At 46.7% G+C, this 12,037-nt stretch overlaps 1 protein-coding gene across 1 annotated transcript in view; it reads right to left on the bottom strand.

Annotated features, from left to right (window-relative positions):
* Window positions 1-1,084: 1,084 nt before the first annotated feature.
* DUOX2 (dual oxidase 2) overlaps window positions 1,085-12,037 on the bottom strand; it is a 59,766-nt gene continuing 48,813 nt past the window's right edge. Inside the window, exons 23-33 of the mRNA XM_066635448.1 lie at window positions 9,579-9,757; window positions 8,371-8,601; window positions 8,071-8,170; window positions 6,825-6,874; window positions 6,573-6,700; window positions 5,752-5,905; window positions 4,968-5,200; window positions 3,946-4,104; window positions 3,456-3,611; window positions 2,946-3,074; window positions 1,085-1,207 (exon numbers count right to left, since the gene is read on the bottom strand). Coding sequence (XP_066491545.1) covers window positions 1,085-1,207; window positions 2,946-3,074; window positions 3,456-3,611; window positions 3,946-4,104; window positions 4,968-5,200; window positions 5,752-5,905; window positions 6,573-6,700; window positions 6,825-6,874; window positions 8,071-8,170; window positions 8,371-8,601; window positions 9,579-9,757 — 1,642 coding nt within the window. The remainder of the gene's footprint in view (window positions 1,208-2,945; window positions 3,075-3,455; window positions 3,612-3,945; window positions 4,105-4,967; window positions 5,201-5,751; window positions 5,906-6,572; window positions 6,701-6,824; window positions 6,875-8,070; window positions 8,171-8,370; window positions 8,602-9,578; window positions 9,758-12,037) is intronic.

A 12,037-nucleotide genomic window follows, 5' to 3' on the forward strand; every position in this document is an offset into this window, starting at 1 on the left:
CTCCTAGTTGGTATATAAGAAGTTCCTACACAATAAAGGCTCTACAAAATAGAGGTGCAAGCCAGAAACTTCATACTCTTTAAACAAAAAATTGATCTGATACAGGACTGTTCAACTCTTTGTAAGTGCTATTTTTCCAAATGCTACCAGAGACAACAGCTGTGCACAGGAGTGGCTAGCTTGTCACACACTTGGGGTTTTGCTCTGCATCCTTCTTTCTCAAACCGGACCTCTTTCAAAGGGCCAGGCACCTGTATAGATCCACAGCTTGTCTGTTTGTACATTACTACCCACCGGGGCTGGGCCAGGCAAGGCAATGCCAGGTGGGTACCTTGGCAGTGGGGTCAAGTTATCAGTTGTCATACTGTGAAGGGTTGGTGAGAGTTGCAGGAGTCTGGTTTTAGGATGTTTTTATATCCTGTTTTATGGCTCATGTGTCAGTTACCTTTGATAACTCTATTTAGAGGGGAAAAGAAGGGTAAAAATGTTTTTCAATAATTAAGAACCATTATTGGTGCTTAATACCACTGGTTGAAAAGCACTGATCTAATAGAATGTGCAGAGTCAGTCTAATTGACAATCTTTATTATAATAAACATATACATCTGATACTAAATACAAACTATGAAGTCAGTGGAAAACAATACTTTACAAATCAAGCCGTCACAAATTCACACGGTCCAAGTAAAAATGTTCCCAGTATGCATCAGCATTGCTATCTGTTCAGAATTTTGCAGATAGTAGCATCAGCAAGGACAAAAGTACTGTCTACAGTAGAACCTCCAAAGCTGACCACCTCTCTATAATGACCACCTCCTTAAGTTGACCTAATTTTCTAGAGCCTTTTTTTCTGTATGTTGACCACCTCTCTATGTTGACCAATTCTTCCAGTCCCTTGGATGGTCAACTTAAAGAGGTTCTACCGTATCTGTTCTCAGGTTGCTGAAGGTAAGGATATGAACTAACAATTCTCAGGGGAAGTAGGACAGGCAGTCTTCACCCAAGAGCCTCAATGGAAGAAGAGAGCGGACGCCACTTGTCTCTGACCCCACCCCAAGAAAATACAGCAGCGCCTACAAAAGAGCTAGAAGTTCTCATAGTGATGGATGAAATGAGTCTGATCGCGCTTGTTGATCTTCTGGCATGCCTTCTCCACATTCTTAGTCATTCCTGGAGGACCACAGCTGAACACACCGATCTTCTTAACCTGAAAGGAACAAACCAAAGCTTGTTTTAAGTCATTTCTGCCCAATGTTATATATAGGGACCAAATGTGTACACCTGTGGGCCAGGCAAATTAACAGAGCTACAACATGAGGATCACAGCACCTCTTTCTTCCTTGATGGAATTCAGGGTAGTGTACATTGGGTTCTCATGTGATCAAGCACCCTGCCTAGTTTCAGCAAAGTGACTGTTTCACATGCCCTGGGACCTGCAGATGCATAAGCTCTTACCCTTCTCTAGCTCATGCCCTAAACGTTGAGTTATGCCTAAAATATACTCACAACAAAGCCCTTGTCTGCACATACAATAGAATGAGGCAACAATGTGAACTGTACTACTTTAGGCTGCATGTGTGTCATTTTTGAATGCCCCTGTGTGTAAAACAACAACACACCAAACAATCCACGAACAACTCCCTGTTAGTAAAAGATAGCATACCAGAGTGGTAGATTGCCTGGAAGGAAGTGAGTATATGGCATTTCTGAATGCGCCTCCATGTTTTAAAAAAATGCAAAACTCCTTCTAAAATCTTAGTGGACAGGTAGATTCACATGAAAGAAAGTGGCCCTTAAGGTATCCTGATCCTAAACTATAATGGAAATAACCAACATTGTCATCTCCTAAGTACAGGTTATAGATTCCCACTCCAGTGGTCCTTCACCACAAATGCAGAGCGAGGCTGGCCACCTCTTTTTATGGGCCCTGCTTCTGTGCCTTTAAGAACAGAAATCAAACAGCTGCAGTTTTTCCTGTATTTTTTATCTCCAGGCTAGGAAAAAGCCAAGCTTCAAATTTGCCTAATTTCTTTGGGCTAGGCTGCTATCAAAGGCACTGACGTGAGGCAGTTAAAAATAAATACTAAAGGAGGCTATCTCGCTATGGGTGCCAATGCGGTTATGTTTTCCGCATTGTTCAACTCAGATTTAATAAACCCTCTCTATGCAAATAAGGGAAGATCTACAATGCTTGTTATCAGAAAATTGAGTTTGGATTCGCATGACCACATGTTCACACGATGACTGTAGCTGCTGCTGTGCACGATCCTCTTGGAAATTTTTATTGTGGTGATGAGTAATTGTTTACATCATGTACCAATGGAGTGCATTGGTGAGGAAGGGTTATTCTCGTAGGTGCAGATTGCCCTTAAAGAGGCAATCTGCCTTAAAGGCAATCTGCACTTAGAATGTCCTCTGAAACTCCAACACAACATCAACAGTGCTCTCTCTCTCATGCATGCATGCACTCTTCATGCCTCTTAAGGGAGGGAAGAGGTATGGGACAATGGCAACTCTAACACTCTAGCCCTCCACCCTCCTCTTCTCCACATTTCCTCTTCTGCTCCTTCCCCTTCTTCCTTTTCCAATCTAGGGAGTGGGAGGAGAAGGTAGATTGTGAGCTAAAGTATCAGAGATGCTATTATACAACATCTCTGCCCTCTCTCTCTCTCTCTCTCTCTCTCTCTCTCTTAGTGTCCAGCACAAATCCAGCAAGCAGGGAGATGGAGCTGGGCATTCTCCACTAGTCTGCTGCCTGAGACAAGTGCCTCAGTTGACCTCATGAATGGGCCAGATCTGCTTCCAGTCCTCACAACAAGCGCACTTGACACCAGCCTGGCATGTCCCACATAAATCCTTTTCTTTTACCTGTAAGAGAAATCGCAAACCCCACCCTCCATGCATTGACTGTGTACAGTATCCCTTCGTCTTTCCCTGGCACTGACCTCAGGATGGACCTCCTGCAGCGAACAGAAGAAGGGGACAAACGGTGGACGCCCAAAGTGGGTTACAGAGCGCAGGCCTGTGAACAAGCTCTGGTTGAGCACCTTTTGGAAATGCCGTTCACAGATGTACTAGGAAGAAAGAGAAGACAGCAGACTATCAGAGCATAGCTAAAGAGAGAAGTGGTTGTCCTCCTGGGAATCTGCTACAAGTACCACCAACCATAACATTATGTAGATTCTGCCTCTGTTCCATCATGGAAGTCAAAGTGGCCTGCATGGAACTGCAATCAGGCAGTCTCCCATCTAGGTACAGGCCAGATCTAGATCTGTTTCACTGCAGCAAGGCAGCTGCACTGTATGCCCCTTGACCATGCCCTGATAGATGCCAATGTAGAACCAAGGCTTGTTCTCAGCATGGTCTGCAAGAGAGAGTGAAAAGCAGCCTTTGCCCATCTCCAGGAGGGCAACCAGTGTCCCCACCAACTAAGCTTCCTGCATGTAAAGACTCACCAGCATGGTGGTGCGCAGGTCAAACTTCTCGGCCAGCTGAGTGATATAGATGTGCACAGAGACCAGGTCGCACTTGTCATTCTCCTCCACCTCGCGGATTATGTCAGCAACCCACTCAAACTGCCGCTGCGTCCGTGTCACCCAAATGAAATAGATCTGGGAATGAAGAGGAAATTAGACAAGGTCACACTTCCAGAAGCTTTTGAAACCAGTTTGCATTTGGTTCTCGAAAGAAAAAACAGGAGTAAGAGCTGCAAGTCTCAGAGCAGAGTCCATATCCCCTCTAGCAACTGCTTGTGCCCTCTTTGGAGGGCACACACGTCCAGCTTTGAACATATGCAGCTGCTTTATATTGAGTCAAACCATTGGTCCATCTGGGGTTAATATTGTCTACACTCACTGGCAGTGGTTCTCCAAAGGGTCTCTACTCTTTCCCAGCCTGGTGAGGAGTACCAGAACTCAGCTGCCTCTTCTACCCTTTCAATCTCACCTTCTTACACAGGATCTTGGAGCCGACAGAGGACTTGAAGACCAGATCTTTGAGAATGGAAGCAAAGGGCGTCACCCCAATGCCTCCTCCCACCAGCACAGACACTTCAAACTTGTTCCATTCCTGGTGCCCCTCTCCAAAAGGTCCATCTAGGTACAGCTGCAGAAAGGAAGAGAAAACCTGACTTGCTTCTTAATTCAGGTGATGGGCTTAATTGTCTCATAGTGAGCCTGGTCATAAAGGATATTAATATAATTTATATAGTGCCATCTGTGTACATGGTGCCTTATGAAGAGTGCAAAGGCTGCCCCAAAGAACATACAGTTTAGAGTGATATTGTCACAAGGAAGACAACAGAGGCAGGGGAGGGAAATGGAGGCAGGATAAGCCAGGGAAGAATATGCAACTGCTTTAGGTACATGTACTTAGCCCAATCCTATTCCCCCTGACAGAAAACACAATCCTATGCATGTCTACTCAGTTCCATTGTAAGCCCTATTGTTTCAAAAGTCAATGGGACTTACTCCCTGGTAAGTAAATATAGGATTGCAGCCTGAGGCACTGTGCTATTAACATGCAGCTAATGGTTTTGTGTAGATATTGACCTGAAGTGGGGAGGGTGATTTATGTGTTGAACTGTGGTAGCTGGTGGGGAAGGAGAAGCTGTTACAGGGACTAGAAGCACACAGGCCAGCATTAAGGTTTCTGCAGTTTCAATCTGGCTGAGTCTGTCCTTACAGGCAGGGGGGCCTGGCTCCTCACTGCGGGGATAAACCTCTCACTGGTCTGTGGTAGTCCAGACAACAGGTAGAGGGGCACACAAGGCTGAATATTCCCTCATGCACACATTCCCCACACACTGAAAACTTGCATGTCAGGAAAAAGGCTGCAATTCTAAAATACTAGTAAACCTTGGGGGACGGGGGAAACAGCATATATCTAAAGCATGTACATAGTATGTACCAAATGGTTTCTTGCAACTAAAACCTGTGTGTGTGAATGGTGGGGGAGGGGAGACTCACCTTGGGATATTTGCCAATATCCGCTATGCTTTCCGGGGAGTAGAGTTCCCGCAGTCGGGTTGTCCAGGGTCCGGCTGCTCGGATGTGCAGACTCAGCGTGTCCTCATGAGGGGCAGAGGTCAGAGTGAAGGGGTGGTACTCATTGGTCCCCAGAGACAGACAAGCAATCCGCACCCATTGCCCAGATCTGTAATCAAAGTCCGGGGGCTTCTGGAATTCGAGATGAGTGACATCTGATCCAAAAAAGAGAGGTTGTTCTCAGTGTCTACCATTAAGGCACAAACCAGACACATTGTTTAAAATGACTGCTCCTGTACTGGCCAATCAAATATATGACAGCTTAGCACGGGACCTATATTGCATTTGAGACAAAAGAAGGTCTGGAGCACCTTAGATATTCTGTAAGCATTCCCTGCAGTGATGGATCAAAGGCAAGGGGCAAAGAAGAGTCCTGAAAGGAGCTTTCACCTTTCCAATGGATGGAATAAACATACAACCCTGTAGTTTGAATGGCACAATCCATTCTACTCCATCAGGTTACTACCACTTCATATGGCTATATGCGTAGACTGGCTCTCAGTTTCTTTAGAAGACTCAGCACGGATAAAGTCTATTATACAAGTGGCAATCATAACTTAAGGTAACAGACTTGGGGAATACCTCTCAGGGGCAATCCAGGAACAACTTGAAATTCCCAGGTATAGTGATGTCAGTACCATTTGACCAAGAACCAATCCCTGGTGGCCGTTTAGTAGGAATGGCCAAGAGTCAGCTATGTTAGTACCTGATGGGAGGAGTTCGGCCTTCACCACACTGATTTCCACTTTCTTCCTGCTCAGGCTGATGAGCTTGTCTACTCCATAGATGAGAGCTGGGACAATGAAATAGATATGGAAGCGGGGCTGCTGGATTAGGGCGTAGCTGCCGTGGATGATAACCTGAGGACACATCACCCAACACTTCAGTTATTACGCTGTGCAGGAAAGAAAATGTCTTCTTCCATGAATATGCTGAGTTGGATACACAAAAGCACCTCCCTTGTTTCACATATTTCTGCCTAGAGGCCTCTACCATCCAATGAATTGCCTTATGAAGCTGCCTTATGGATTCTGAAATCAATGAGCAAAATGGTGAAGGATCTCATCCATATCCCACCCATGTCGCTTTATAAACTCAAAGGTGTGATGAGATTCCCAAATAGTCACCCATGCAGGCACTGATCATATCTAGACAGCTGCAGGGCAGCTGCATCATATACACTCAGATCAGCAGTTAACCAGTTTTTGGCCTCCCCTCCATCACTTCCTGCTACTGTACCCTGTCTCTATGTCCCTCTGGCCCACAATGTTCCACAAGCCCTGTCATTCTGTACCCCTATCCCTGATGAAAAAAGCTGAACAACAGTTTCAAATTTTATACCCTCTTCTATGTGAGGGTGGTGGAGGTTTCTGGACACACAAAACACACACTTTGCAGCAAGAACAAATAGCCACGAGCAGGTGATTCCAGGTGGAGACTGTGTTTTCTTATTGCAGAGTCTGTGCGTGCCTTGTTCACATTGTTACAGTTATACTTGGAAAGAAACAAAGCTCAGGAATGAGTTACCAGGATATAGAGAACCACATAGAGATGATGGGTGATCCAGAACCCCTGGAAGCTAATTCGTCGAAAATAATGGGTTGCAAAGACATACATGATGGCAAGGACTACCAAGAGCAGCACTCCGGTCATGCCTGTGAGACAGGAAAGGGCAAGAAGAGTGTTAAGGGAAACACATGCTGAGGTCTAGGACCTGCATGTATGGTCTTGCTCCACAACTCCTGTACACCCAGTCCCCTCATCACCATCCACCCTTACCTGGGACTGTCTCAAAAAACCACCAGTAATACTTGCGGGGAAATTGTGACCTGGAAAGAGGGAAAAAAAAAAGGCCTTTAGTTTTTTTAGAAATTACTCCCTTTAACCTCACCTGTTCAAGAAAAAATACCAGGCCAAAATGTTTACATTGTGTTTTGTAATCTCCAAGTATTGGAACTGTTTATTGGTCACCTTTGATCAAATTATTTTCCAATTCTGATGTATCTCCTTCTGAAATAAGATAGGGTCGCAACTTGATGTGTGGAGGGTCCCGATGTGGTGGCGATAACAATAACAACAACTGGGTATTTATATACCGCCTTTTCTGGTCATCGGATTATTCCTCTGACTTTATTCAAGGCAGTTTACATAGACAGGCTCCTTCTAAATCCCTCGAGGGGATTTTTGCAATCACAGAAGGTTCTCTCTTTCAAGAACCACACAACATTTCAGATGGATCTTTCTTGGTCTGGTCTCACTTCTGGCCTTCGGCTGCCTCCCACACAGGCTGACAAGCAGCTCCTTCATCTCTCACATGAAGGGTAGCCAAGATGCTTCTTCGCTCACACCAAAGAGCAGATGGAATAACTCAGCTCGGCTTGTCAGCTGCTTCAAGGTCTCGCTATTCACGGGGCTGCCAATGGCCTCGAACTGGTGACCTTCTGATGTTATCTTCGGGCTAACGGAGGCTCTACCCTCTAGACCAGACCTCCCGTTGCTCTCTGTTGCACTGCAACACTGCTCTCCACACCAGATGCTCTCTGTTGTACTGCAAAGCATAACTGGGAGCCTCCAGAAGCCACTTCCAGGTTGCACTGGGCTCACAACCCACTCCGTTGGCCTCCAAAGGCCCAAAAACGCTCCATGGAGGAGACCTGAAGCAAAATCCAGTTTGCGGCCACAATTTCTGGTTTCCTTCCTCAAAGCATTCTGGGGCCCGCGGAGGCCAATGGAGTGGGTTGTGGGCCTGGAGAACAAGGTGGATCACAAAAAAGTTGGGAACCATGGAGATAGGTGAAAGAACCTATGCAAAGTTACACTTCGTTTTTTGTTGACAAATATACAAAAAAAAAAATAGGTAAAGAGCTTCCAGAAAAGAAAGGATATAAAAGAAAAGGGCAGTGGTAAATGGTATGTTTGTTCAAAGGGAATACAGTATTCTGAGCGCTACAGATGTTATCCAGCCCAATTCAGCTTTCTACACTGAATCTTTAACCTCTTACATTCAGGGGCAGAAGGCACTCACCCATCATTCACAAACATGTGGGAGAACAGGCAAGACAGAACGCTGAGGGGGGTGACTGAGAAGATGTAGACGTTCACGACATGGCCCAGAGTGTGCAGAACTATAAAAGGCAAAAAAAAAAAAAGAGAGAGAGAGAGAGGAAAAAATGAGTATGTACAACACACTTGGGGAATGTAGTGCTGTGAAGGAGCTGAGATAGAAATATGAGTAATTTGCACCCTACATGCCTACAGAAGGTGCTGCTCATAGCCAGCCTTAGGGGAATAGGTTCACACACTGTTCCTGCATCCCAAAGTCTACCTGAAAAGATCAGGGCTCCTGTGGCGATCCAACGGTGGAAATCCACGGCAGAATCAAAGGGGATGTAGTGGTTGAAAAATGTTTCCCGCAGGAAGGTGATGAAGTTTCGGCACATCGTGAGCAGGATGAATGAGTACATGAAGGAGATGCTGGCTCCTGCCCCCCGAGAGATGAGGATGCCCACAAAAGTGGTGTCTGCAATTCCCGTGGGTGGCGACGCAAATCCATAGTCTGCAAACACAACAGAATGAGTTGCTCACAGAAGCCAGAACACTCAAGGCTGGCCTGTCCAAGAGGACTGAGGTGGTCACTTGGCAGGGGATGCCTGCCTCCAGCTACTATCTCCACCATTCCTCCTCATGCTCTCTGGATCTGAAAAGGAAGAGGGGAATGGAATGGAAGTGTGAAGAAGAGAGTAGTGGGCTAGAGTGTCTCTGACCTCTCTTCTTTCTGCCACACTTCCTCTTTTGCTCTGTTCCCCTCTTCCTTTTTGAATCCAAGGCGGAGTGGCAGTGACAACTGCTCAGCTGCCAAACAAGGGGGGGCAGCATTTAGTATACCACCTCAGGCACTGGGAGTCCTGGGCCAGCCCTGAGAACACTGCGGCTGTTACATGTTTCCACTTGCGCAGATGAAAACATGCTTGCATGCCTTTAGTACACTTTACTGTGCCCGCAGCAGCAACAAGGAAATGCAAAATACTTTTAAATTGTGCAAAGCGGCAATATACAGCTATCTACAAAGTTTGACTGCTGGCTGCCAGGTCCCCACTGTGTGCTAAAAGGGACGGAGCAGGGGTTGGGTTATAGTGGGTTATATCCAGCATCTTTGTTTGTCAGCAACCAACTACATTTGGGCAGGAACAGCCTCAGAGCACACTAGTTGAGCTATGACCCAGTCTTTGTTGACCTGGAATCATTAAAAGCAGCCACTAAAGCAGGACCAGGAAGTTTGGTGGCAACCTTCCCTAGTTAACAATTAATAAGCTCTACTTGCAGGCAGGTCTAGTGTCTACTAGGACGTTTGTGCCACAAGCAGGTACATACGTGATATTCTTGGCTGTGGCTGCCACTCTCTGCCTCCGATGGAGACAGGGATCTCTCCTTCCTCAGCTTGTGAGGATGTGGAGTTCTGGCCTTGACTGGCCACCCTAGGACTTGGGTCCAGCAGCAGCTGGCTCCGCACAGTTACATAGACTGGTAACTCACAGTATGCCCTCTCCGCAAAGACGCCAGCCGTGATGGCTGAGAATATCACCACACAGATGATGTGGCGACGGAAATTCTCGATGAAGCGTTTGAACTGCTGGATCTTCTGGTGGACTTTGCTTCTCTGGTACCTCTCCCTCCTTGCTTCGGTGTAGAGATGAGGCTGATTCAAGGATGCTCTGTGAGAGGGGAATGATGGCCCATATGAGAATTAACAGGGACACAAAGATATTATTATTTTTATTCTTTGTTGCAGTTGTATACAGACATTTCCCACCTACCCCCATTCACAGATCTGGTATCCGCCCACCCTGGGGCATTTGGTGGGCCGCTGTGAGATACAGGAAGCTGGACTAGATGGGCCTATGGCCTGATCCAGTGGGGCTGTTCTTATGTTCTTATGTTCAGTTGCATGCAAGAGGGAGACTAATGGAACGTTAACAGGAAGCAGGAACTGTCTTGCTTCCTGTTAACATTCTGTTAGTCTCCTCCTTGTAGCATGCATGCTGGTTGGTTGCCTGCATGTCATGTTCTTCAATGGAGAAGAATTTTGCTCTGATAAGCAAGAAACACCCATGCTTCAAGCACTACTACACAAAAACGATGATGATGGACATGCTGTCCCTGGGAGCTGATATGTGCATAGACTTCCCCCGTATCCATGGTTTCCATATCTGTGGATCCCCCCAGAACAGAACAGGATACAAGGGGATGCCTGTACATCTTCTTGCCTTGGCCAAGACAGTATACAACAGAGAGGAAGGGAAATCTGGGAGGAGAGGAGAATGCTGAGAGTAGAAGAAGTTGGCAGATCATCAGGTAAGCATTTGACATGCTGCCTCAGGTGTCAGGAGGTCTTGGGCTGGCTCTGCAAAATGCTCTCCACTCTGCATTTTATGTGACTGTTTCGTCACATCTAGGTGGGCCTTTTCTTACCTATTGAACAACACCCATTGTGGAACCTTAACTGCTTGCCCCTTTATCTGTTATCAGTTCCCTCTATAAGCCTGCTTGGGCATTCAGCTTGTAGCCAAGGAGAACGGAAATGAGTGCACACTGTCTAACCCTGTCTCCCTGCTGCTGCACTCAGCCACATTCTAAAACAGGGGTCTCCAAACCTTTTGGCCAGAGGGCCACATCAAATATCTGGTGTGGTGTGGAGGGCTGGAAAAAAAATTTCAATATGAAATTTCAATAAAATAAATTAGGGATGGAACTTAGATGAGTGAATAAATAAATGAATGGGCTCATTCATTCAACCTCTCTGGCCCTCAGAACACCCTCCAGACACAACCAGAGCACAGTTCTGGTCATGTTCAGTTGAGTGGGCCAGAGGCTTTCAGGGGACAAGAGGTTGGCCGCGGGCCGGAAAGAGGCTTGCTGTGGGCTGCATCTGGCCCCCGGGCTGGGGTTTGGAGACCCCTGTTCTAGAACATAGGACAAAACTCTACTAGAGTTTAGCACTTGCCTCTAGCATTGAACATGGGCAAAGCAAGAGATGTGGCCAAACAGAGCATCAGCACAGGAGGCACATGTTAGCCAGCACACACCTAATCCCCCTCTGAATGCCTGCACAGGGCTTATGCCACACACCTGTGAGATGCACAACAATTCCTGCTGTTCAAAGCTTTAATTGACTTTGCCACTTCAGAGACAAATATTGGGACTGTCTCCTGGGACCTACCCTGCTTGTGGCCCATAGGTTGATCACAAAGCAAACAGTCAGTGATAACAGCAATAGTGAATAGTGTCTACTAATAGTGTCTACTAATAGTGAAATGGTCCAGAAGTCAGGGATACAGCAGGTCACAGTCACGAGAAGGCAGTCCAAAATCAGTACACAAACCAGCAGCACGGCACGCAGGAACTCCACCACACCTTGGTGTCTGTGCTTGCCCCATATATACTGGGGCCAGCCAATCAGAGTAGGGTGACCTCATAGTCACAAGACAGTCTTGTGACCCACTCTGATTGGCTGTCCAGTGGTGCATTGCGCCATTCCTCCATAGCCTAGTGTATTGGAATTGCGGAAGAACTGGCGAGGAGGTAGTTGTGGTGTCAGCAGTGGCCCCTTTAAGGGTAAGACCTGGGCATCCAGCAGAGTGTGCTGCACAGCTGGAGCCACTGGAAGGTAATAAGGCCCTCAGGGATATAAGGAGCACCTGAGGCAGAAAGGGTTGGTGGGTGATAGGAGTGCAGGTTGGAGGTAGGAGAGGAGACTGACTGACTGACTTGGTTTATGGAATTGGGAAAGACTGGATTGTGATTGGACTTTGGCTTTGGACTTTGATTTGGATACCCTGACGGATTGGACTGACCTACCTGGAACCTGACCATTGGACTGGAACTTGGCTTATTGGCAACTCTGATTGGACTGGTTTACAAGGCCCAGTGGATTGGGATTTGGCAAAACAATTGGTACCAGAAGTGGGGCACAAGCCCAAGGCAAGTAGTATCCC

The sequence above is a fragment of the Tiliqua scincoides genome, chromosome 8 (assembly GCF_035046505.1).
Source record: "Tiliqua scincoides isolate rTilSci1 chromosome 8, rTilSci1.hap2, whole genome shotgun sequence".
In the NCBI taxonomy this organism is placed as follows: domain Eukaryota; kingdom Metazoa; phylum Chordata; class Lepidosauria; order Squamata; family Scincidae; genus Tiliqua; species Tiliqua scincoides.